The sequence below is a fragment of the Anabrus simplex genome, chromosome 1 (assembly GCF_040414725.1).
Source record: "Anabrus simplex isolate iqAnaSimp1 chromosome 1, ASM4041472v1, whole genome shotgun sequence".
NCBI classification, from domain to species: Eukaryota; Metazoa; Arthropoda; class Insecta; order Orthoptera; family Tettigoniidae; genus Anabrus; species Anabrus simplex.
This window is the reverse complement of record NC_090265.1, coordinates 395442252-395469595: the sequence shown is the minus strand read 5'-3', so window position 1 is coordinate 395469595 and position 27344 is coordinate 395442252. Positions and strand designations below refer to the sequence as shown.

At 40.6% G+C, this 27344-nt stretch overlaps 1 protein-coding gene across 1 annotated transcript in view; it reads left to right on the top strand.

Annotated features, from left to right (window-relative positions):
* The window catches only part of LOC136869182 (scavenger receptor class B member 1), a 123204-nt gene that overhangs the window by 71709 nt on the left and 24151 nt on the right, over nucleotides 1–27344 (top strand). Inside the window, exons 4-8 of the mRNA XM_067144833.2 lie at nucleotides 1817–1908; nucleotides 4125–4285; nucleotides 8627–8771; nucleotides 13245–13445; nucleotides 16612–16862. Of these exons, the coding sequence (XP_067000934.2) occupies nucleotides 1817–1908; nucleotides 4125–4285; nucleotides 8627–8771; nucleotides 13245–13445; nucleotides 16612–16862 (850 nt within the window). The remainder of the gene's footprint in view (nucleotides 1–1816; nucleotides 1909–4124; nucleotides 4286–8626; nucleotides 8772–13244; nucleotides 13446–16611; nucleotides 16863–27344) is intronic.

Below are 27344 nucleotides of genomic sequence, written 5' to 3'. Positions count from 1 at the left end.
GGCCGCACTTAAGCGACTGCAGCTATCGAGCTCGGTCAAACCATTAATTGATAACTCCAATAATTGCAGGCAAAGGCTTACCCTAACCCGCAATACATTCTGTGCTTAGTAGGTTGCTAAGCGACTAACATATTAATATTCTGATAAATGTGACTTTAATCCTTAATAATGTGATTCTATTCAGCCATGTTCGATTATTACCTGTCAAGCCAGAAAGTATATACTTCATCTGATTATGGAAGAATACTCTTCCCTGCTACATACTTTTTGATTATCTATCCTTTCTCAGCTTCCAAATACAATATTCAACAAATGGCAGAACTTTCCTAATTACTTACCTGGTGCTAAAAGAAAAAAGTCTACGTCCAAACAGACCCCATAATGACATATGCCTTAGGAATAATCTGGGAACAGCTATCGAAGGATAAAATTAAATGGCGTATGGCTCTTAGTGCCGGGAGTGTCCGATGACATATTCGGCTCGCCAGGTGCAGGTCTTTTGATTTGATTCCCATAGGCGACGTGCGCATCGTGATGAGGATGAAATGATGATGAAGACGACACATAAACCCAGCCCCAGTGCCAGTGAAATTAACCAATGATGGTTAAAATTCCCGACCATGCCGGGAATCGAACCCGGGACCCCTGTGACCAAAAGCCATTACGCTAACCATTTAGCCATGGAGCCGGACCATCTAAGGATAACCTAGCTATACTAGAAAGAGTGAAGGCATCTATCTTAAAAAAAACGTTCTCTGTCTGGCAAAAATATGCTCCTTCGAGACTACCCTATGAGCTCACAAGACAACCGTTCTATATAGAAGAACTGCGATTAAAAATACCACGACACAATACCAAGCTTTAAACCAAGATCTGCAGGATAAAAAAAGCGAATATTTGGATATTATTTTTACCAAACAGACAGCATGATGACGTCAGAATTGATTAATTCTGACTACGAACTGTGGTATATCATTACGCGCTTCTTATGAAATGTTAATAAAAACCATTGAAAAGGGCAGCCAAATAATATGACAACGACAGGGATATCAAGACGAGTTACATGACCTATTTATAACGAATGCTGCGGAGCAGCGCGGGTCATGTAGTAATATTTTAATTCCCTCATAAATGTGAGTGAGTGTGATAGCCTATGTGTTACCATAATGTAATTCTACTAAATTGTAACTTAATATATCTTCATAAAACTATTGTAAGTGTGGTTAGGTGTAAAAGAAGGTCAGGTGTCCTAACATCGCCACTTAAAAGAAAATAAATAAATAAATAAATAAATAAATAAATAAATAAATAAATAAATAAGTGATAAAGAAGTAAGAATATCCCTGGAAAAATAACGTTTATAAAAAAAGAATAGAGACAAGACGACAAAAGAATAGACCTAGGTTAGGAGAAGAGGGTGTTGTCTGGGACTTACCATTAGGCATAACACCATATGATGATAGTGATAATGATCACCATTTGCTTTGCATGAAAAGTGTCACATCGACTCTTTTCCGGAGATCCCGACCCTAATTTGAATGAAATTTCACGTCAAAATAGAACAGGTCGTCCAAGAACATTCCTTGAAAGAATCAAGAAAGAAACTAACTGTAGCTTTTATGGCGAAGTGAAATGACTGGATCAGGAGAGAGAGGAATGGAAAGCTTCTGCCAACAAGATTGAGATTCAAGCGAGAGGTATTTTCGATATAGAAACGTTGACAGTCTATATATTGATTTAAATTACATTTGTTTAGTTACAGTGATTTCTTCCATAAATCAACTTATTGTTTTAATTATAATTATTTATTTTCTAGGAAGAATACTAATGGGCTGTATAGGACTATTTCTAGTAATTCTCGCCCTTACCATCTTCCTGCTGGATCCACTGGAACGAATCATTGCATGGGTAAGTAAATGTTCATAAAACATATCTCCTGAGGATTAGTGGACATCATGGCTAGCCAATGATCAATCTGGCTTGATTCACTAATGCCAATAACACATAGAAATCATAACTTAAATTTGTGTACTAACTACGTAAAGGCTACCACTATTGCTAAGGGGATGACTAATTAACTGTTATAAGTTTTCTGTACTGGGTGGTTTGGGATTCATTATAACTTTTTAATGACTTTCATGGTCCAGAGTGATCACGTTCACAGTAAGAGGAACGGTAATTAATAACAAAGTTGTTACTGTAACTAACAATACGTCCATGAGATCAGGAGATTCGAGAAGAATGTAACTTTGTCTGGTTCAAAACACTTGCCATAAGGACTTAGACCCCCTATAAATATTATTCTAAGTAATATGTGATTAAACTAACAGTCCTTTATAACCCAAATTTTCTACAGTAGTGAGAAAGAAATAGCCATCAACACTGCCCTTCCAATAATAAATAGTTTTGCATGGACAGTTACCAACTCTATATTTTGTTTACATAAAATTACCAATACTGTATTTACTTTGTACGAGCGACTTTACGTCTTAGCTCGGATATCTTATGGTTTCATTGGGTAAAAACCATGGAAGTACTAATGAGAACTTTAATAAACTGATATTGCAATTGTGACATACAGATCGTTCTTATAACACGTAAAATTCACCCTCCATGAAGAATAACGATGACAATTTGTTGCGGGTGTGAATGTTCTTCCTTCAAAGGGTGATTTCATCATAAAATAGTGAAAATAACACGTAACGGACAAAAATAAAGGGGTGACAAAGTGTAATGGAAGTGATCGTTGAATTTCTTAAATTAATTGTTGTGTAATTCGCCAATCTCTCCATGTAGTGCAAGTTGACTACTGTAAAAGCTTCCTAGCCTTATTTCGGCCATATGTAAATAAATTAACTCAATTTAATTGTCATGCCTATACTAACCATCCTTTTATACATTGCTCTGTGTCTATTTCGCAGTTCTTCTCTACATTCCCTTCTCACTATATCAATCCACAATCAATACAGTTTATAATAGAAATCAAAAGCTTGCATGAGACTCGGCCATATCGTATATACTGCAGAATAAAACAGAAGAATTGCATAGCATTAAACAATATATAGCTGTAAATGACAAAGTAATAGGCCCTAGAATGAACACAAATGTTTAGCGATATTCGCTCATACAGCTGCTGCATTTCTCCTAACAAACTGTTACCATTTCAATATAAAGTAGCATAATGAAACATGACAGCCATGAGTATTTTAATAATGAATATCACGACGGCATTTAGAATGATCTGAAAGAACTAAGAAATGCCGAAAGGTTTCAATTGACACATTATGTGGTTGTATTAGAAAAACACGTGGTGTAGTGGTTAGCGTGATTAGCTGCCACCCCCGGAGGCCCGGGTTCGATTCTCGGCTCTGCCACGAAATTTGGAAAGTGGTATGAGGGCTGGAACGGGGTCCACTCAGCCTCGGGAAGTCAACTGAGTAGAGGTGGGTTCGATTCCCACCTCAGCCATCCTGGAAGTGGTTTTCCGTGGTTTCCCACTTCTCCTCCAGGCGAATACCGGGATGGTAGCTAACATAAGGCCACGGCCGCTTCCTTCCCTCTTCCTTGCCTACCCCTTCCAATCTTCCCATCCCTCCACAAGGCCCCTGTTCAGCATAGCAGGTGAGGCCGCCTGGGCGAGGTACTGGTCATTCTCCCCAGTTGTATCCCCGACCAAGAGTCTGAAGCTCCGGGACACTGCCCTTGAGGCGGTAGAGGTGGGATCCCTCGCTGAGTGCGAGGGAAAAGCCGACCCTGGAGGGTAAACAGATGATGATGATGATGATTATGATGATGATTAGAAAAACACGCAGAGCTTTATTTTTAATTATTTGTTACTTAAAATTAGGTTTAAACCTAGAGGGATTTACATGAATTAACTTCACCATGAGATCATTGAACAGTTTAGGTAGCTGCGGGTACTCTTGAAACTTTGACGAAAACCGTACCTGAGAACTAGGATCCAGTTCTGCACAATTGTCAGCTGTGCCTCGTATCGAACCACACAACAAGTAATGTCAGTCCCATCATCTGTGTCACCGGTAATGGACGGTGTGAATACGCTATGTAGTTATTCAGTAGTATGTTTTCTTCACGCTAACTCTGCCTTCTGTTCTCTTTTTCAGCAAACGAGTGTGGTGGATGGCACTGTGGTATTTAAGTTTTGGCAAAAACCTCCTGTCACCGTACTTCTGAGTGTCTACATGTTCAACGTAACTAATCCCCAAGAGTTCCTAGAAGGCCGCGAGAAGCTACGACTGCAAGAAGTGGGACCCTTCGTATACAGGTAGAGTATTACTAGCGTACGTACCCGGCTACACCCACTTATGAAAGGGCATTGCTTCCCTATGTATCTGTTAATCCGTACAGAACATTCGGTAAATTTTAAGGCAAGTAATTAACGATAACACATCAGCTGCCGAGCTCTTTTTCTGTAATATAAATTGTTTCCTGTTTCTCATATTATTTAGTAGCAGGTAAAATAACATCAAACATACATTTGAATAATGGCCACGTGTCATGAGACCTAAATTGAGATGAATCTTACATTGTGAAAATAAAGTTCCTTTAGACATATAATCTATTGCCTATAAGATACACACTAACGACCTGACATTACAGATTCTATACAACATGGCGTACAGATCTTCAACTCTTTTACTATAGGTTTCAGGTTGCTTTTATTCAGGTAGAGTTTTCGGTGGCGTTGGAATGAGAAAGGAATAGAACTCGGAAGTAAAAGCTGCCGTGGCCATAATTAAGGTAGAGCCCAGCATTTTCCTGATGTGAAAATGTGGTAACTTCGGAAAACCATAATCAGTGATATTGATTGTCGCGGGAGGGGGAGTTCGAACCCACCGTCTTCCGAATACAAGCTTTCAGCTGTTCGACCACTATCACGCAGCCAACTCGCTCAGTGAGTTAGCCCTCTAAAACCACGAAGAATAATGTGTGCTCTCTTCTTTTTCTTCTTCCAGTCCAGAGGTCGGCTGCAACGGCGAGTCTCTTGCATTTTTGTTCATCTCTCTCACCCTCTTCCAAGAATACTTTGTCTTCTATGCCATCCATGATCCTGTCCCCACACCTCATATCCTGCCTTCCTGTTAATTTATTTCCGGTTTATCCAACGTTCTCTTCGCGACAACAGTTCCCTCCTTCCTTACAACATGCTCATACCATCTCAATCTACTTCGTCTTCTTCTCAGCGATACTTCCATCATTCATCTCAACGTTCACATTTATGTTCTATCTAAGATATCAAATTCTCTTTTCCTTATTTTACATGTCTCTGCTCTACATATCAGTACTGGTCCTATCACACAAGGTTACGACACTTCACTTCCTTCAGCCTGATTTGATTCCTTCTAACATCCTTTCCAAATACTCTTTCCTCGTCTATGACTGTTCTACGATATTCATAACTTTCTCCTTTCTTTATTATGCTTGCTCTTCCGCCCTCAATTTGTATACTTCCCCTGCTAGTCTGTTGGCTACCATACTTATGTACAGGTAACACTCCGTAACTAATATGTTTTAAACAGTCCACCATGCACTTCATGGACGACAACAACAAGAAATAAAAAGTAGCGCTGCCAACCTAAGTATTGACCGAAAATTTAAGGAACAAAAAAGTCCCTGAATGCGAATCGTGACAATAAATGAGTTAATCCCATGTCCAGGGACGTGAGGAATCTGATAAGGCCCACCTGCCAAAATAAAAATTCGGGCTCCCTAAAATACAATGTGAAACCTACGAATAACTAACATAAATTTAATTAAAGCAGGTGGATAATATGCAATATATTGCCAAATATATAAGCAAAGTGATTACTCAATATTGCAGGATTATTAAAAATATTTTAAATATGTTTTATTTGGCTGCCTCCGTCCTTTAACGGCTAAGTGATATCAGGCTATATACAACCTGCGAGAATAAACTTCGGTGAATAGTCCTGTACTATCAACATAGATGAACAATCCACGACAATGACCTTACTGTCCGTCGAAATAGTCCCCTCCCATAACTATGCACTGCTGAATTCGGCGATTATCACCGTAATATACAGTATTTATATTTATGTCCTGGAAACTTTGCAAAGAGGTTTCTTTTGGGATGGTGTTCAAAAGCCTCGTCACGTTTCGTTGGATGTCCGGAATATCGTCAAATCTCTTTCCTTTCAAAGCGAGTTCGAGTCGTGGGAATAGGAAGAAGTCTGGAGGATTGAGATCTGGCTAGTATGGGGAATGTTCAAGATGCACCAGGTTTCATCCTCAGTGACAATACAGTTTAAGACATTTGGTATCACATTCGCCATTTCGACAAAATCCTGTGAAGCCTCTAAACGTGCCTGCTTCTGATCGTCGGTCAAGTGATGTGGCACAAGACGAGAACACGTTTTCCTCTTCCCTAATATCTGCGTAACGATTTTTCGCACGGATTCACGGTTAATCTTCAGTTCATCCGCTATCATGCGCGCAGTTAATCGCCGATCGTTCGTGATTAATGTCCTCACCTTCTCAATGTTTTCGTCACTGACGGCGGTCGCCAGTCTTCCGCTACGGGGGTTGTCAGATACACTTTCCCGACCTCCTCGAAAACGGACGAACCACTTGTACACACACTTCAAGGACAGTGTTCGATCTTCATAAACACGTACCAGCATCGCATGCGTTTCTTTCGGTGTCTTGCCAAGCTAAAAAGAAAACTGTACATTGATCTTTTGGTCGTTCATGTTCCTGTTTGCAGTTCAGAACCAACGCACTAAACACGCACTGTGTCAAACAGGTCTTACACGGCACACACACGATGCTCAACTGAACAACGTTGGAAGCAGGTGGTCACATCCTGCTGCTACGCAGGTGCAGCGTTGTGTGTAGCCAGTGTTGCCGGATCGACCGTTCTGACTTCATTCACCGAACTTTATTGTCACAGGTTGTATATATTTAGCGAGGTGTATGCGGGGCTCCACCTGCTTTTCAGACCCTGCAGGTCCTAACGTTACGGCCCTGCCCACGCTATTTCCTACGTACAAAACTAACCGTCGCCGCTGCAGTCTAGTTGCTCCTCACGTGGTTGTGCTGAGTATCATCTCCCCGAAATTCAAAGTTGGTTTGAAGGGTTGAAATGGATACCCCACCTAAAGAGAAGAATAGGCCTACCACTCTAAACAATCCTAGAAATATACCTTCCGTGTATTTTTATTCAACTCTACAGTAGACGAATATCAAGACGGTCCATAACATCTTAGCCACGACTACTTCTTTGCTCTACCGAGCTCGATAGCTGTAGTCGCTTAAGTGCGGCCAGTACCCAGTATTCGGGAGATAGTAGGTTCGAACCCCACTGTCGGCAGCCCTGAAAATTTTTTCCGTGGTTTCACATTTTCACACCAGGCAAATGCTGGGGCTGTACCTTAATTAAGTCCACGGCCGCTTCCTTCCCACTCCTAGCCCTTCCCTGTCCCATCGTCGCCATAAGACCTATCTGTGTCGGTGCGACGTAAAGCAATTAGTAAGAAAAACTTCTTTGCTCAAATTAATTTTGCATACATACACTATTACAGACAGTGTTATCGCCGTAATATATTTGTATCATCGTGCATTTTATGAGTACATACTTGCAAGAAAGAATTTCCTCAGTTCTAGAGGTCTGATTGAACTGATATTAAAATTGTGTTCTGAAACGTTTTACAGATAGTTTGCTTGAGTTTCTAATCGCACAGAGTTCCACATGACGTGCGAAATTACTGCAGACAGACTCAAGCACCGAATACCGATATTAACAAAACTAAATCACAAAACATACGATTTGAAAATTGTAACTCTGGTTTTTAGCCGGTATTACACTCCAGTTTGATTATGTTAAATATTTTTTGAAGAAAATTATCTCCAAAAATAGAACTTCCTCGATTTTATTAAGGTACCTCGGTAAGGTATACTCACGATAATGACAGGTAATTCCACCGTTCAAAGATCCACAGTTCAAATTCCGACACTAAGAGTGGTTATTTTGAGAGTAATTCTTCATTCTCACGGGCCTTTTTTTCTGATGCTTATTCCGGTAATATGCTGTAAAGGTTATTTGTATTTCAAACCCCGGTATATGTATTCTAATCGAATAATTGGCACAAATTGTATCTGATATGTTTAACTGCAGACCTCACCACAACACAGGACATAAGCCAGTTCAATTCACACACACAGACAGTGCTGAGGGATACAAATATTCTACTTGCTAGGAGCTTTATGTCGCACCGACACAGATAGGTCTTATGGCGACGATGGGATAGGAAAGGCCTAGGAGTTGGAAGGAAGCGGCCGTGGCCTTAATTAAGGTACAGCCCCAGCATTTGCCTGGTGTGAAAATGGAAAACCACGGAAAACCATTTTCAGGGCTGCCGATAGTGGGATTCGAACCTACTATCTCCCGGATGCAAGCTCAACAAATATTCTATACTCCTAACAACAAATTCTTAAAAGTCTCATTTCATGAAGAATGCATATCGACGTAATCTATTTTGTAGAATAATGCCACTATAAATTATCATTTCCCCCACATATACCTGATATATTAAAAGAATATTGATTTATTAAATTGTATGTCAACAGTTCTTTTTATAATTTTCAGGGAGCTATACGAAAACACGAACCCGAAGTTCAACCCAAACGGAACTGTAACGTTCATACCAAAACGATCCTTGAAGTTCGAGAGGGACCTGAGTGTGGCAAGCCCCACGACCTCCTACTTCACCCTCCCCAACATCCCTTTTCTGGTAAGTGTAATACAACCATACTCACCTCGAACCATATTTTATAATAGTACTTCTACAAGAAACTAGAGTGCTTTGGCCATATCATTCGATTGAGAAGTATAGACTCCTTCAGCATATCGTACAAGGTAAAACTGGAGGAAGGAAATGTAGAGGAAGAAGGAGAATGTCTTGGCTACTGAATCTGCGAGAATGATATGGACTCATTGTCTCATTCTTTTTATTTTCTGAGAACAAGAATCTGATCGCCTTGATAACAGCCGACATCAGATGAGGATGTGGTACAAGAAGATGAAGAAGAATAATCTGCAGAACGTACCGTCGTCCACGGACCGATGGTTTACGATTTCACTGACTTCTGTTTATACCCTACGATGATGCGAAATTTTTAAGCAGCAAACTTCACACGCTATCTGGTGTACGTTCTTTATAAACATGACCAAGAAGCGACCAAATAGCCAGTTGAGCAGCGCTCGGTTGGCGGGTGCTCTGGGACTCGTTCTTTAACACATAAAAGACGAATTTCCTAGAGAACCATTAGAGTTAGACGAAAATTTAAATGGTACTACTTGTAGAAAACTGAATTTTAAGTGCAAATTTTCGGATTAATTTGGTGACAGGATCAGTTTTAATTGCTGAGTTGAAAGGGTCAAAGTACCTCACCGGAAACAGTTCAAGTACATAAATGTTAATATAAGAAGAGAACTTAATTGCGGTAATCAAATTAACAATATTGTAAATAAGGGTCACAGATCTCTTCAGATGGTTATGAAAGTATTTAGAGGTTGTAGTACGGATGTAAAGTAGAGGGCTTATAAGACTCTGGTAAAACTACAATTAGAGTATAGTTCCAGTTTATGAGACCTATACCAGGATTATTTGATAAGAGAACTGAAAAAGATCTCAAGGAAATCAAGACGATTTTTTGTGGGAGTATTTCTGACAAAAGAGTAGCGTTACAAAAATGTTGCAAACTTCTGGGGAAGAATCTGAAGAAAAGAGATGAGCTTTTTGACTAAGCGCGATGTTTCGAGCTGTCAGTGGAGAAATGGCGTGGAATGATATTAGTAGATGAATAAGATGGGCTGGAGTATTTAAAAGTATTGAAAGATAATATGAAGACAGAGTTAAGACCCTCCGTGGTTCTGGCGGCAGCACGCCGGCCTCTCACCCCTGGGTTTCGTAGTTCAAATCCCGGTCACTCCACGTGAGATTTGTCCTGGACAAAGTGGAGGTGGGTCAGGTTTTTCTCCGGGTACTCCGGTTTTCCCTGCCATGCTTCATTCCAGCAACACTCTCCAGTATAATTTCATTTCATCTGTCATTCATTAATCATTGCCCCAGATGAGTGCGACAGGCTTCGGCAGCCGCCACCATCCCTATCCTCGCCGCTAGATGGGAGATTCATTAATTCCATTCTTGACCCGGTCGAATGACTGGAAACAGGCTATGGATGTTTTCATGAAGATAAAGCTGGAATTCAAAAAGACAAATTGGGGCAAATATTCATTTATAGGAATAGGAATTAGGAATTAGGAATGGAATAATTTATCAAGGGAATTCTACGATTTTCCAAGTTATTTGAAATCAGTAGCTAAACAATAAATAGAGAATCTGCCACCTGAGGGGCAGCTCTAAATGCAGGTCAATTATTTATTTATTTATTTATTTATTTATTTATTTATTTATTTATTTATTTATTTATTTATTTATTTATTTATTTATTTATTTATTTGCCCAATATTTTGGTTTTTAGTGGATAAAATACGCGCTACTTCATTAAATACCCACATAATAATAGCTGCCATTAATTATTGAATTAGAGTAGGCTTGTACTTGAACCGAATACCGAAGGTATAAAACCAAAACTATACCCCCATGACACAACAGCCCCGAAGGGCCGTGACCTATACCAAGCGACCGCTGCTCAGCCCGAAGTTCTACGCTTGACGATGCTGCTCTGTGTCTGACAGATTAGGTTCAGTAATGAGCTGAGGTGCAATTCCAGTACCTGTAATGTAATGTTAACAATTTTAAGAAAGAGTACTGAGATTTTGAATGAAACATAGAAAATATTACCTCTAATTAAACGTAATGTTAAGCGTAGTAGAAACAGTACCCAACGATATAGAGAACGGTAATTATTACAGTGAGCTCTCAACTTGGGAGGGGACGGTGGAGGGACGACCACAGGTCTCTTAGTCTGAATTTGCTTTGACTTCCTCGTCAAAGCCTTCTCACTTTCTTCTCTCCTCGGTCAACAGTTGGAATTTTCCTTCCCCGATATAAACAATTTTTAAAGCCTAGAAAAGATTCTTCTTCTTCATATTATTATTATTATTATTATTATTATTATTCTTATTATTATTATTCTACCGACTTTTCCACATCAGTGGGGTCGTGGGTGCTAACTATGTCACACATGTGAATTTGGTCCTGCTTTACGGCCGGATGTCCTTCCTAAAGCCAGACCTATACAGAGGGATGTAATCACTATTGCGTGTTCCTCTGGTGGTTGGTAGTGTAGTGTGTTGTCTGAATGTGAAGTGGTAAGTGTTAGGACAAACATAGTCTAGTGTTTTGTTTGAATATCAAGAGGTAAGTGTTAGGATACACATAGTGTAGTGTTTTGTTTGAATATCAAGAGGTAAGTGTTAGGATACACATAGTGTAGTGTGTTGCCTGAATATGAAGAGGAAAGTGTTAGGACAAACATAGTCTAGTGTTTTGTTTGAATATCAAGAGGTAAGTGTTAGGACACACATAGTGTAGTGTTTGGTTTGAATATCAAGAGGTAAGTGTTAGGACACACATAGTGTAGTGTTTTGTTTGAATATCAAGAGGTAAGTGTTAGGACACACATAGTGTAGTGTGTTGTCTGAATATGAAGAGAAAAGTGTTAGGACAAATATAGTCTAGTGTTTTGTTTGAATATCAAGAGGTAAGTGTTAGGACACACATAATGTAGTGTGTTGTCTGAATATGAAGAGGAAAGTGTTAGGACACACATAGTGTAGTGTGTTGTCTGAATATGAAGAGGAAAGTGTTAGGACACACATAGTGTAGTGTGTTGTCTGAATATGAAAAGGAAAGTATTAGGACAAACATAGTGTAGGGTGTTGTCTGAATATGAAGAGAAAAGTGTTACGACACACATAGTGTAGTGTGTTGTCTGAATATGAAGAGGAAAGTGCTAGGACACACATAGTGTAGTGTGTTGTCTGAATATGAAGAGGAAAGTGTTAGGACACACATAGTGTAGTGTGTTGTCTGAATATGAAGAGGAAAGTGTTAGGACACACATAGTGTATGGTGTTGTCTGAATATGAAGAGGAAAGTGTTAGGACACACATAGTGTAGGGTGTTGTCTGGATATGAAGAGGAAAGTATTAGGACAAACACAAACACCCAGTCCCCGAGGCAGAAGAATTCATCAGCAGCGATTCAAATCCCTGACCAGACCGGGAATCGAATCGAGGACCCTCTGAACCGAAGGCCTCAACGCTGACCATTCATCCAATGATTCGGACTTGAAAGCCTAGAATATTATGCATGGAAATAAAATTCACGAAGCGGGAATTTGTGAAAAATAAGTTACAGAAGAAACGAAAACCAGAAGTGAAAAATGAATACGTATGGAAAGAAAGAGATGTAGAAAAGGTATAATATAATGAGATCTTTTGATAATACACCATGGATAATTGCAGAAGAGTGTAAAAGCAAGCTGTGCAGTTACCAATGAAAGAAAATATAGGCCGAGGAAGATCTAGAATACGATTAATAGAGCTGGTTAACGCAGTGGGGCCTTCAGTAGAACACGGTCGGGAATGAGGAATCACGGAGAGGAGATACAGCAAACGAGAGGGGGGAAAGTATGTTTACCCCAACCCTAGTGTGTCTACATATGTGAAATTGATGTTGAAGGTGATGATGACGTATCATTATGATTCCCAAGTTTACCATGAAGGTTTCCTCGTTTTTCATGGAAATAATAATAATAATATGGCCTCACCTACCGTGTGCCAACAAGTTCATTTGAAACCATTTAGCCTACAATCGTGTCAGTTTCGATGTTCTTTTTTATTCTACCAGATGGCAGAGAAAGCGTAATTGGTGGGGTTGTACCTTAATTATGGCCACGGCCGCTTCCCTCCAACTCCTATCCCTTTCCCACCCCATCGTCGCCGTAAGACCTATCTGTGTCGGTGCGGCGTAAAGCCAATTGTAAAAAGAAAATCATAACGTTTTAAGTTTTAATTAACTTTATCTGATAAACTTCATTTATGCCACCAGAGATGTTTTACATGCTGACATTGTATTACATATTGCACTGCATATTATATTGAATTTGTTTCTACCCTTTAGAAATCCTATTATCTCTGTCAGCGAGATCTTGACATCCAGATGCCGACACTCCACCTCCGATACATAGGGAGTATTGTCTTTAAACGAACGATCATCAAACTTGTTTTCCAGGGTGCCGCCTCCATGCTGCATAGCTCGTCCATCTTCACGAACCTAGGACTACGCTCGCTGACGACGTATCTGGACTCTCAACCATTCCTGAACCTGTCAGTGCACGACATTCTCCTAGGCTATGACGACCCTCTGGTACAAATCGCCCACTCCGTGCTGCCGAGCTTCGTGGGCTTCAAGAGCTTCGGTATTCTGGACAGAGTGAGTAACCTAGTCCTCAATTCATCTGGTTTCCATACTTGGATGGGGTATACATTTATAGCATTACTGTTAAAACATTGGCATGACTTCACGATAAAATTATTATCTAATTTTATTGCTCAAGTATGTTATTGCACTAGTAGGATACGCGTGCTTCACTACGGTTTTAAACTGAAAGTTATTATTCAAAGTTTTACATTTTACAGCTGTAAAATACACCCTCAGTTCGTACGTCAAACGGTTTTTGGGGACTGATTGTTTATTTTCTGCTCTAACACTCATTTGAACTCCACACGGAAAAATGTTTTAAACCCTATCTTATTTAACATCTGGGATGTAAAAGCGATCAACCTGTGAAGTTTTTATTTTGTACGGCGAACAGTAATAGAGGAATGGATACTTTCTTAAGGGGTGAATGTTTTAAAATATTTATTACAATCTAGGATATACAAGGCCACCCTTAAAAAAATAATTCCGCGACAGAAACGGTTTCTAAAGAATGGATATTGTGTTTTTGAGAGTCAACCACCATCTAAATCTCTTAGGGGAGAAATAATTTTAAGTATACGATATTTTACATTTAGGACATAAAAGAAGACCCTTCTCGTAAAATTACAACTTTGTACGTCAAACGGTTTTGGAGGGATGAATAATTTCGTTTACGGAGCTAACCTCATTTAGCACTTTAGGGGTGGAATGTTAAAAAAATATTTCCTATTTCACACCTAGGATTTAAAATATTACCGCTATTTGGAATTTTGTCGTCGTAAATTAAACCGTTTCGGAGGAAGGAATTAATTTATATATATATTTCGGATCTTAACCCTCATTCAAATCTTTGGGGGTTAAATTTGTTTCAAACTTTCTGTTGTTTAACACCTATGATATCATTTGACATATTAACTTCGTAATTTACCGGACGAGTTGGTCGTGCGGTTAGGAGCGCCCAGCTGTGAGCTTGCATACGGGAGATAGTGGGTTCGAGCCCTACTGTCGGCAGCACTGAAGTTGGTTTTCCATTGTTTCCCATTTTCACACCAGGCAAATGCTGGGGCTGTACGTTAATTAAGGCCATGAACGATTACTTCCCATTCCTAGCCATTTCCTATCCCATCGTCGCCATAAGACCTATCTGTGTCGGTGCGACGTAAAGCAAATAGCAAAAAAAACTTCGACATTCAAACGCTTTCATATAAATGCATAGTTTTATCATTCCTCACCCCGAGTCAGAACCCTCTTAGAGGAGTATTGTTTTAAGTCCACTTTTTATTTTCTCCTTTCACAGCCCTCTTTAAGTTGATTCCACCCCCTCTCCCGCCAGAGAACACGCGTGTCTTTATTTTTAAAGGAGATTCCAAATACCAATTTTCTCGTCCGCAACATCCATCGTTTTCGAGATATAGGTATCCTCAAACAAAGAATTCAACTCATTTTTCAATTAATTTCTCCCCCCTCCCCTCATGAATTGGATTTTCCGTAAACAAAACAATACATGTCTTTATTTTTAAAGGAGATTCCAAATACAAATTTGTATGTCTGTAACATCTTCAGTTTTTGTGATAAGTATCCTTATAAAAATAATTCAACCCCCTTTTTCAGTCCTTTTTCCGCAAACAAATATAACTGTTTCTTTATTTTTAAAGCAGATTACAAACACCAGTTTTCACGTCTGTAGTATCTTCTTTTCTTGGAGATAGCAGTATCCAAATAAAAATACCTCAACCCCCTTTTTTCTGTCTTTCTTAAACCCCCTTAAGTCTTTTTTCCGAAAACAAAAAAGTACGTGTTACTTTATTTTAAAAGAGATTAAAAATACCAATTCTTGACGTCTGTAATATGTTACGTTTTTGAGACATATTGTAGATATACTTACTTCAAAAATTCACCCCCTTTGTCACTCCCGTTTACCTCCTTTAAGTACATTTTCCAAAAATAACAAAATACGTGTTTCTTTATTTTTAAATCAGATTCAAAATACCAATTTTTATGACCGTAACGTCTTCAGTTTTTGAGATATAAGTATCCTCATAAAAGGTATTCAACACCTTTTTCACCTTTTGCCACCTCCCCCCCCCCCCCTTAAGAGGATTCTCCGAAAACAAAAAATACGTGTTTCCTTATTTTTAAAGATGATTCCAAATACCAATTTTCTCGTCTTTAAACTGTTAAGTTTTTAAGATATGGATACACTCATTTTAAAAGTTCACCCCCACTTTCGCCCCCTTAGCGATGGAATATCCAAAACTCCTCCCTTCTTTATATCCAGTAGTTTTGGCTCGGCGATGATGAATCAGTCAATCAGTCTGTGAGTCACCGGGCGAGTTGGCCGTGCGCGTAGAGGCGCGCGGCTGTAAGCTTGCATCCGGGAGATAGTAGGTTCGATTCCCACTATCGGCAGCCCTGAGGATGGTTTTCCGTGGTTTCCCATTTTCACACCAGGCAAATGCTGGGGCTGTACCTTAATTAAGGCCACGGCCGCTTCCTTCGAACTCCTAGGCCTTTCCTATCCCATCGTCGCCATAAGACCTACCAGTGTTGGTGCGACGTAAAGCCCCTAGCAAAAAAAGTCAGTGAGTCAGTCAGTCAATCAGGACATGGTATTTTATATACCTCGTATATAGCTTTCATGAATACCTGCAAGATAACTTGACCTAGTTTAGTCTACCACGTGCATCTGGTTAATTTTAATTAATTAATTTCATTATTTATTTAGCGTATGGCTAGAGATACAGTGTCTCTCTAGCCATTAAATTATTAAATTAGATAAAAGAAATAGCATTATAGAAAGAGGAGGAAACGAAATGTGTTTTGGGTAAATACGATGGGATCTTTGTAAATCGTAGAGTAGCGCTGAAGAATGGAAGGAATATTATGAAAGACTGTTCACTGTAAAGAAGAGGACTTTGACTTATTCTTTAGGAACACAAAATGCATTCAAATTAGAATGATGATTTAAAAAAAAGGAAGTTGAGATAACATTATATAAACTCTTGTGTCATATAGTAGGATGGTATACTACACTTGGCCAGAAATTACGAGTCCAGAGACAGGGAAGAAAGAAAATGGCTTTATGGAGTGAAATATTAGTATGAAATGTAATGTCCTACATCCTGTATTTATACAGTAAGTGGAGGTGGTGCAACCGAGTCGATGTTTTTCTCTCCAGATGTATTCTCAATCAGAAGAAGGAGAAATAGCGTCCATGAAAGCAGGCTACAATGCTGGACTGGATCCAAATGATCCTGACCCTTGGCTCCACGACGTCTTCTCCTTGGACACATACAACGGTTCACCGGGGTTGCCGCAGTGGGGCTACGGGAAGAAATTGGTACATGATCCAGTTACTAACAAGTCCGTGCCCGAGGAACTGCCGTGTAATATGGTCCGCGGATCCCTCGAGGGCTTCATGTTTCCCAGGTTAGTGACTGGTCAACTAGACTATAATTTGTTGAATAACTGGTTTATTGAAAGGAAGGAATAGAAGTATGCACTCATTGAAAAAATAATTGCAAATATAATATATACTCAAAATTTCAAATTAAATTAACATTTTAAATATGTGAAGGAAGGAAGATATGCTTAGAATGTGTCTCAGAAAATATAACTCTCAAACAATTGAAGAATATTTTGAATATGGAAAATTATGCTTAAATGTTGAATATTAAGCTTGAAACATAGAAATATATATGCTTAAAACTTAAAGTTTAAATAACTAAGAATCATTTGGAATATGTAATACATTTTTAATTTAATCATTACTGTAAGTTTAAAAGTTTAAAAAAATCCAAGCCAACACGACAAGCTACTATGGTCTTTGAATTAAACATGGATTATGATCCATGGAAATCACTGGGTGCCACGTCGGGGCTGTAGGGAGGATGTCCAGTATCTCCCACCGAAATTTGCCGTAGCAGTTCACGCGTGTTGGTTGCTGCGCGTGGTTTGACATTGCTATTCAGCAACACGACACCTGTTGAGAGAAGTCTAGGTCGTCTTCTACCGACAGACGCTCCGGAGTCGTTATAGTAACAGGTAGCATTCACTGTCATTTCCCTGGTGAGGATATAAACCACTTGGGCAATCCTCCCTACATCCCGACCTGGCACCCACTGTTTTCCATCTCTCGGACCGTTGACGTAGCACCTGGGTGGTAGGCGATTGAGCGACAATACGGACGTTCAGCATGCCGCCATGACGTGCCTTCAGAGATTGTACGCGGACTTCTCCCATGTCGGTGTCGATGCCTTGGTGTACTGTTGGAACAAGTGCATGGCCAAGAATGGTGACTATGTTGAATACTGACACGTATGTCTCCTTACAGTCTTACAATCTTCCTGTATGATAAATTTTCTGCGTGCGAGCTCCTGTTAACTATTTTTTGGAGGTGCCATATGTACTGTATATCCATTTGAATATTCAATGTACCCGATATGTTAACTTTAAAGCCTTAGTACTCTGTTAACGGTGTCTTAACCTATCGAGTTCCCGTCGATCTTACAGATGCCCTTCGTAAATGTCAAGCTACTTTACCTTAACATGAGAACTCGGAATGTTATTTGATATCTTGAGAAAAGTTTGATGTGATTTCCAGTTACTTTTCTACTTTGATGTTGAAGGATTTTTCGCAATAAGTAAATAGATTTACCGGCACGTAAAAATAACTCCAGAGGGACAAATTTTGCCACTTTGGCACTGTTACCGTGGTTTGGTGGATTAGCAGAGGTGAAAGAAGGTGCGGGGGTGAATGGGCCTCAAAATACGAAATTAAAGTTAAGATAAAATTTAACAAGGTTATATTTTCTTAGCAAAATCAAGAAATAACAATAAAGGCAGGTGCAGAGTAGCAAGGTAACAAATTACAATTACAGTATTTACAGGATTTGGGCTTCGAGCCCCGAACTCACAATTCTTGGGCAATTAGCCCAACTTTACCCCAAAACAAGTTTTAACAGAGGGGCAGAAAACCCCATTCATGCCCAGGAGCACTTGCTCCAAAATTACACAGTAAAGCCTCCTCGAGGCATACAACATTCAATTTTCAAGAAAGAGCCACTCGCTCTCAAACCTTAAGCCTATCAAAGGCCACACCAAACTCCACTTTCAAGTTGTCCTCCACGGACACGAAAACAGGGGTAAAATACCCAACCTACTGAGGCCTATTAAGAGAGAAAAGGTTAATTACATGGCCTCTAAAATACCAATTTGAGAGGAGGCAATCAGCACTCCTAATACATTTGTTTAAAACCTAAACTGGCTCTAGGCCGCTAATGCAAGGGCTAATCCCATACTAAAGAGGTGACTTTAGAAAGAAACAATTTACATTACGTTAAGGAAGAATCGGTTGTGAAAAATAAGTTCACCTCAAAACAATATGCGTGGGAGTTCAAGAGGATTAAGCACTCTCTATCCCAAATTTTTAGTTTAAAAAGATAGAATTGAAACTAAGTATCTTTACATTTTAGAGGAAAGTTACATGGTGAAAGGTTTCGGACCCGCCCCGAGAGTTAAACTGCTGAGCTAGCAAGAAAAGAAGTTCTTAAACGGCCATTACCTTGTTGTTGAACTGCTGCCCGAAGAAAGAGGCGCTTCCCGCCCCCTGCTATGTACTTTACACACTGAAAGATAGTACTGAAGAGGCCCGGAGACCCTAAAATCAGCAGTCTATATACTCTCGCGGAAAGTTCGAGGCGTTTGAGGAATGAGAACACCCTCCCACAAAAACTTTATTGGCTAGGGTTAAGCAATATATCCCCTCTGGGGAAGATACACCTGATTGGTTATAAATTAATTAAAGAAATTCGGGATTGGCTAAATTCAAAACAAGGGGAAAGAAAGGGTTATACAGCCAACTTAAACAATAACAGCAAGAAATTTAACAAGAAACAAACTTTTGAAATAAAAATTTCTCCAAAAAAGTTCTTTCACTTCGCACTAGGGTGCACTATTGTAGTTCTTCAGTAGTGTCCTCTGGAAGAGAAAGTTCACACTTCTTACTACAGGTAAAACAAAAATACGTCGAAAACGACCCAGTTCAGAAACTTCAAAATTTCCAAGTAGTGACATCTTCTGAGAAACTTGAAAATTAATACAGTAGATAAAGTTCAGACTTCCTCCAGCAGAGGAGTTTAACAGGCGCAAAGTTTGAATTAGCGGCGTGGAGGTGTACCGCCCGGTACAGACCTCCCCCCCTCCCTCAAAGTCCCTCCAGGGGTGACACATGAAATTTGTTTGAAAACAAGGTCCAAGTTATGATGTTGATATGGAGATTAATTGCAGAAGCATTTATAAAAATTTACTAAATTTGGTTTGATCCAGTTTCAAAATTCTTGTAGTAACTGTTGAAGTAATGTCTTTATGTTTGTAGAAGTTGAATTCAGAAGGAAAATTTTAGTTTTTTAAGGTTGATGAAAAATTTACTAAGTCCACCAGATATTGCAGGAAATCCAACAATAAGGTAGTAATGTTGAACTGGAATGTCCATATAGCTGGATATGTACTTTAAACGTTGATCAGTTTGACGGCCAGACCAGCCGCCGCTGCTTGAGTTCAGAGGAGGCCGCTCGGACCCCTCAAGTACCCTGAGATACCGCTCGCCCGCACTATGAGAGGAGTAGTGGAGTAGAAGCACGCCGCGCCCGCGGCGAACATACACGTCGCGGGCCAGTTATAGGTTGTGCGCCGCACATCAGCCTTGGCCGGGAGGAGGACTCCGGCTCGCCGTACACAGGTTGGCCTCACTGGGGAAGGGCGGGCCCGTACCCTGCCTCAGGAGCGGTACGGCGCCGCGCTGCTGCGGGGGCACTGAAACATTAAAGCTCGGCGGCAGAATTTTGTTGGACCATCACCTTCTTTGAGGGCACAGGCTTTGTGGAGAGATTGAGGGGCCAGCGGCGTGCAGATATTCATGGCATTTATAAGCCACTGTGTGTTGTGGAGCAGGAGACGGGAGTGTGGTAATGGCCGTGGCAAGGACAGGATGGCAGTATAACTGTGCGGGGAAGGTTTACAATAAATAATCACACACAAGGAAACAGATCCCAAGGGCAGAAGGCCTTAAAAGTGAAACCACTCAAACAAAATATAACCTTCATATTTCTTTCAAAATTATATGAAGCAAGTTAACACAGAATTTACACCGGTTTAACCTGTGACAGGTGAACCCTAAATATCCTCTCGGTGGCTGGATTACTTAATAACAACGTAACCGGCGTAAGGAAATCTAGAATGATACACGGCCCCTGAAATCTGGGGGCAAGCTTGCCCGCGGGAACAAAGTTCTTGACCATCACCTGGTCACCTACCTTCAAATGGGTGGGTCTCCGTCCATGATCATATCTTTCCCTAACCTTTTCATGAGACACCTTAAGGTTGTCTTTAGCCTTCTTCCAAAGATCTTTAATGTTATCCGGATCTATTGTCTCAGGTAGAATGTCACTCAGAGACCAGAGGTTAGAGAGCGGCGTGTTGGGAACGAACTTGAACATCAGCGAAGCTGGAGTAAACTTGTGAGATTCATGAACCGCCGAATTCAAAGCAAAAGCTAACCAATGCATGGACGTGTCCCACCTGGAATGATCTTCATGATGATAGGCAATAAGCGCGGACCTGAGATTACGATTAACCCGTTCAGCCAAAGATGGTTGAGGGTAATAAGCAGAAGTAGTCACATGAGAGATGGACAGGTCAAAGCAGAATTTACGAAATAAATTAGATGTAAAAGCCTTAGCATTATCAGATACAATATATTGACACGGACCAAAAGAAGCAAAGATAGAATTTAGACAAGTAATGGTGGACTGAGCGGTAGCCAGCTTAGTCGGAAATAACCAGGAAAATCTTGTAAAACCATCTACGCATACAAAGATGAACTTGTTGGCATTTCCCTTTGACTGGGGGAAGGGTCCTACATAATCAATATACAGGCGTTCCATGGGGCGCGACGCTTGATGAGAAGACAAAAGGCCTACCTTGGTGGACGTGGTTGGTTTACTAAGCAAACAGGATTTACAAGCCTTTACTAGTTCACGGATTTCACCGTCCATACCTTTCCAGATGAACCTTTCACGAATCTTTTCACGCGTTTTAAAGATTCCAAGATGCCCCCCCAATGGGGTCTCATGACAGTACTTGAAGATCATAGGTACAAGAACAGCTGGAACAACGACTTTCATCATCTTATCATGCCTCGAAGGGCAACATAAAACACCATTCCTCAGTACATAAGGGACGACATGTTCCCCAGAAGAAAGGGTTTCCATTATCGGAGCCAGCGTCGGATCTTCACGTTGGTATTTCTCAATGTCCCTAAAGAGCATGGGAGCATCTGTTAAGATGGCATTAACATCAGATAGCATGGACTCGGGAGGGGATGAACTATCGACCGGTTCATGGGTCTCAACGTCGTTGGAAAACATACGGCTGAGTCCATCAACAACAACATTTTCTGTATCTCTGATATGCCTGACATCGAATTGGAAGGCAGAAATACGGATGGCCCAACGGGCTATACGACCAGTACGACGCGGCCTACCTAAGACCCAGCTTAAGCCTTGATTATCTGTCCCCAGGTCGAATTTGACATGTTCCAGGTAGAGACGGAACTTTTCTAAGGCAAATAAGACTGCCAAACCTTCGAGCTCATAGATGGAATACTTGGTTTCTTGAGCCGATAGAGTCCTAGATGCATAGGCGATGGGTCGCCTCCCTAGTTCAGTCTCTTGAAGAAGGACTGCAGCTACCGCCGACGACGACGCGTCGGTTTGGACGATGAATTTCTTTGAGAAATCAGGCATAGCAAGGACAGGGGCATTACAGAGAGCTAATTTCAGATCTTCAAAAGCGGCTTGTTGAGAAGGTCCCCACTCGAATTTGATGCCTTTCCTACGAAGAAGGTTCAAGGGCGCCGCTCTATTAGCGAAGTTAGGAATAAACTTCCTGAAGAAATTCACCATTCCAATGAACCTGGCGATACCTTTGATGTCCTTAGGAGGTTTAAAATCACGGATGGCCTGTGTTCTAGAATGATCGACTGCAACACCATCAGGTGACACAATATGCCCTAGGAATGACATGGAGGGCTTAGCGAAGGCAACCTTGGACAACTTAACAGTTAACCCAGCCTTACGAAGGCGATTAAGAACTTCTCGCAGATGATCTAGATGTTCTTCAAAGGTCTCCGAAAATACGACATCATCCAGGTAGTGATACAAGTACTCAAATTTGATGTCGGAGAAGACCCTATCTAGCAGCCTAGTGAGTACAGCTGCTCCCGTGGGGAGCCCGAAAGGCACGCTGTTGTATTCATACAAATTCCAATCAGTGACAAACGCTGTAAGATGTTTAGACCCTTCCGATAGGGGAATTTGATTATAGGCCTGATTCAGGTCCAAGATAGTAAAGAACTTGGCCTTACGAAACCATGAAAAGCAAGAATATAGGTCAGGAAGGGGCACAGATTGTAACACCACCTTCCGATTGAGAGCCCTATAATCAATGACAGGCCTGAAGCCCCCTTGGGGTTTCGGGACTAGAAAAATAGGTGAAGAATACGCCGACTTAGAGGGCCTAATAATACCATCCTTCAACATCTGATCGATGATTTCTTTCAGAGCCTTCATTTTAGGTGGAGATAGCCTATATGGTGGAAAACGGACAGGAATCGAATCCGTGACCTCAATTTTGTATTCAATAAGGTCAGTAACACCAAGAGTATCCGAGAACACCTCTGGAAACGACTGACACAGCTTACGAATACTATCAGCCTGCTCCTCAGGTAGATGTCTAAGGTCTAACAACATCTCATCCTGGGTAGGCGAAATAGATGAACATGATGCAGAATTACATTTCAATAATGGGATTTTACAATTAGACGCAAATTTGAAAGTGCACGACCTACTCTGAGGATCGAGCACAAGACCAGTGTGAGAAATGAAGTCGGCTCCCAATATAATGGGGCAAGACAAGTGCTTAGCCACAAACAATTTGATTTTCCATGTAAATTTAAAAATACGAATTTTGACATGTAAAGAACCTAGAATTTCTAATGGAGATGAATTAGCCGAAACATATTGGATCGCAGACAAACAATAGTCAGGAAGCTTACAAACAGATTTCAATTTTGAATACCATTCAGCCGAAATAATCGAACACACACTGCCTGAATCTAATAGAGCTGTTACAGGTTCATTATTTAACTCAATCTTAAGAAAAGGAACAGGTGCGGGGGTATCCGCCGCAATCCTAAGACATTCTTTGGGGCATTCAAAAGATGAATTTGAAGACTGATCGTTCCCTGAATTTTCGACCTGTTTACCAGGGGCTGAGCCTCGGGAAGATGGGTTAATCGACTCAGCCGAAGCCGCTAGTCACTTATTATTATTATTGACATTGGTGGCAGTTGCACCAGAAGTTGAGCAGAACGGGGTGCTATTTGAATTTGGGCAATTCTTGGCGATATGTGAGAAAGCCCCGCATTTAAAACAGCCTTGTGATGAACCAGCTCCATTATTTGCCCTAATAGATTTGATTGATGGGCACTTGTTCCGAAGATGGTCAGGCGACCCGCAAGCATAACATTTACGAGGTGTGACTGGTCGGCGAGGTGGAAGCCGAGGATTACCAAAAGAAGGAGGGGGTTCTTTCGCTACACGCAAGGAATCGGCGTATCTAACTCCTTCCGCTGAGACAGCCAATGCTTCAAGTTCAGAAAAAGTTTGCGGGCACGCCGCGAAACATAAATATGACCTATAGGATGGTGAGATACCTTCCACAATAGCTTGTACAATCTGGTCCTCAGGAAAGTGAAGAGTAAACACCCTAGTATAGAACTTAATATCTTGGATGAAGTCTGCCAAGTTTTCATCCAAGCGCTGTACACGATAATAGTACTTCTGAATAAGTGAGGACGTTGCCCTAGCCGGGATGAAGTTAGCTAGCAAGTGGGCGTGGAAGTCTTCAATAGATGATTGCTCGGCAATAGCTCTTACTATTTTGTCTGAGAGAATACCAATTGCATAGGGATAGATGATTTGCAAAATCTGACATGGAGAAAGAGAAAAAACAAGGGCATGGTCCTGGAACTCAACTAAAAACCTTAAAAAAGAAATACCTTCACTGGTAGTGTTAACAGAAAACTTAGAGATACCTCTGAGCAACATTGCTAATGGATGAGGCAAGCTGCTGAACCCCGGTGACATAGTAGGTAAAGGTTTAAGTGGCAAAGATGTTAATTCAGAACGTACATTATTCAACGAGGTTCGGCGTTCAGACTCGTTGTCCAATGGGGCCGATGTTGTTTGAGCTGCAACAGTTTTCCTATTGACGTCTCCCTTAGGAGGCTCTTCCTCGCTACCTACATTCACCGTGAGGGGTTGATCAGTTTTGGGAGGAACTTCCCCAGTTAACAATTGGGTAACTTTACTGAACAATTCAGAAAGATTTTCGAGAACCATACTAGCTTCCTTCCTCTGAACGTCATTCAACTTCAGAGACAACAGATCGTTAACTCTATTTGAAAAATGAAATAGCCTGGCTTGCACACGCTTAATTTAATTAGGAGAAGGATAATTTTCTTCAAAAAAACTAACTACAGATGCTAGCTCAGTAGTATTGTCAGTGATCGTGGAAAGAGAGTCGTCAATTTCTTTCTCTCCAAATGTGGGGATGGAAATGGGCAAATCAAGGGACTCTCTAAGCTTATTTGTGTCTACCGAAACCGTGCCTCCAGATTGCACATATCTAATAGTTAACTCATAGATCAACTCCTCCTTGCGCAAATAGTTAAGATGGAGAACATCGCGAGGGCCGGGCATGATGACAGAACAATTTTGAAAAAGGAAAAAGTAAAAATTCCAGCAAGTGAGAAAATAGTTAGAGTTGTAATCAAAGCAATGTTTAGCCGTCAAAAGGGGCTAAATTGAGACCCATTCAACCACGCTCTGCTACCACTTGTTACCGTGGTTTGGTGGATTAGCAGAGGTGAAAGAAGGTGCGGGGGTGAACGGGCCTCAAAATACGAAATTAAAGTTAAGATAAAATTTAACAAGGTTATATTTTCTTAGCAAAATCAAGAAATAACAATAAAGGCAGGTGCAGAGTAGCAAGGTAACAAATTACAATTACAGTATTTACAGGATTTGGGCTTCGAGCCCCGAACTCACAATTCTTGGGCAATTAGCCCAACTTTACCCCAAAACAAGTTTTAACAGAGGGGCAGAAAACCCCATTCATGCCCAGGAGCACTTGCTCCAAAATTACACATTAAAGCCTCCTCGAGGCATACAACACTCAATTTTCAAGAAAGAGCCACTCGCTCTCAAACCTTAAGCCTATCAAAGGCCACACCAAACTCCACTTTCAAGTTGTCCTCCACGGACACGAAAACAGGGGTAAAATACCCAACCTACTGAGGCCTATTAAGAGAGAAAAGGTTAATTACATGGCCTCTAAAATACCAATTTGAGAGGAGGCAATCAGCACTCCTAATACATTTGTTTAAAACCTAAACTGGCTCTAGGCCGCTAATGCAAGGGCTAATCCCATACTAAAGAGGTGACTTTAGAAAGAAACAATTTACATTACGTTAAGGAAGAATCGGTTGTGAAAAATAAGTTCACCTCAAAACAATATGCGTGGGAGTTCAAGGGGGTTAAGCACTCTCTATCCCAAATTTTTAGTTTAAAAAGATAGAATTGAAACTAAGTGTCTTTACATTTTAGAGGAAAGTTACATGGTGAAAGGTTTCGGACCCGCCCCGAGAGTTAAACTGCTGAGCTAGCAAGAAAAGAAGTTCTTAAACGGCCATTACCTTGTTGTTGAACTGCTGCCCGAAGAAAGAGGCGCTTCCCGCCCCCTGCTATGTACTTTACACACTGAAAGATAGTACTGAAGAGGCCCGGAGACCCTAAAATCAGCAGTCTATATACTCTCGCGGAAAGTTCGAGGCGTTTGAGGAATGAGAACACCCTCCCACAAAAACTTTATTGGCTAGGGTTAAGCAATATATCCCCTCTGGGGAAGATACACCTGATTGGTTATAAATTAATTAAAGAAATTCGGGATTGGCTAAATTCAAAACAAGAGGAAAGAAAGGGTTATACAGCCAACTTAAACAATAACAGCAAGAAATTTAACAAGAAACAAACTTTTGAAATAAAAATTTCTCCAAAAAAGTTCTTTCACTTCGCACTAGGGTGCACTATTGTAGTTCTTCAGTAGTGTCCTCTGGAAGAGAGAGTTCACACTTCTTACTACAGGTAAAACAAAAATACGTCGAAAACGACCCAGTTCAGAAACTTCAAAATTTCCAAGTAGTGACATCTTCTGAGAAACTTGAAAATTAATACAGTAGATAAAGTTCAGACTTCCTCCAGCAGAGGAGTTTCAACAGGCGCAAAGTTTGAATTAGCGGCGTGGAGGTGACCGCCCGGTACAGGCACCATAAAAAAACTTAAATGTAATATAAAGCTTATAAATACTCAAACATTGAAATTACTTTTATAGGTTTTATGCCTTTACTGCACAAGTACGTGTTATATACTGTACCCGGATGAGATAGGCCCTGGTTATCATGATTTCTTGATTATAATATATGGAAATATTAAATTATGTACAGTGTCAGTTTGGTGTGGAAAGAAGAATTTCGACATAGCCAGACGTGTTCACGATAATCCGTCGCCACAGTTAAGCCTGTCATTATGGGGAGAATGTTTCTTGGTCAGAAGCTAAGAGGATTAATACTAGAGCTCACTACAACAGAAGTAATGACTACAAGGAAGTGAAAGAGCATTTATTTCTGAACAAGGGCGAGGCCAGGTGCATCACCGATACGGAGAATATGACATACGAGGATTTCCAACGCCTCGAGGCGTTTTGTGTTGTCAAGTTGGAAGGAAGATATTT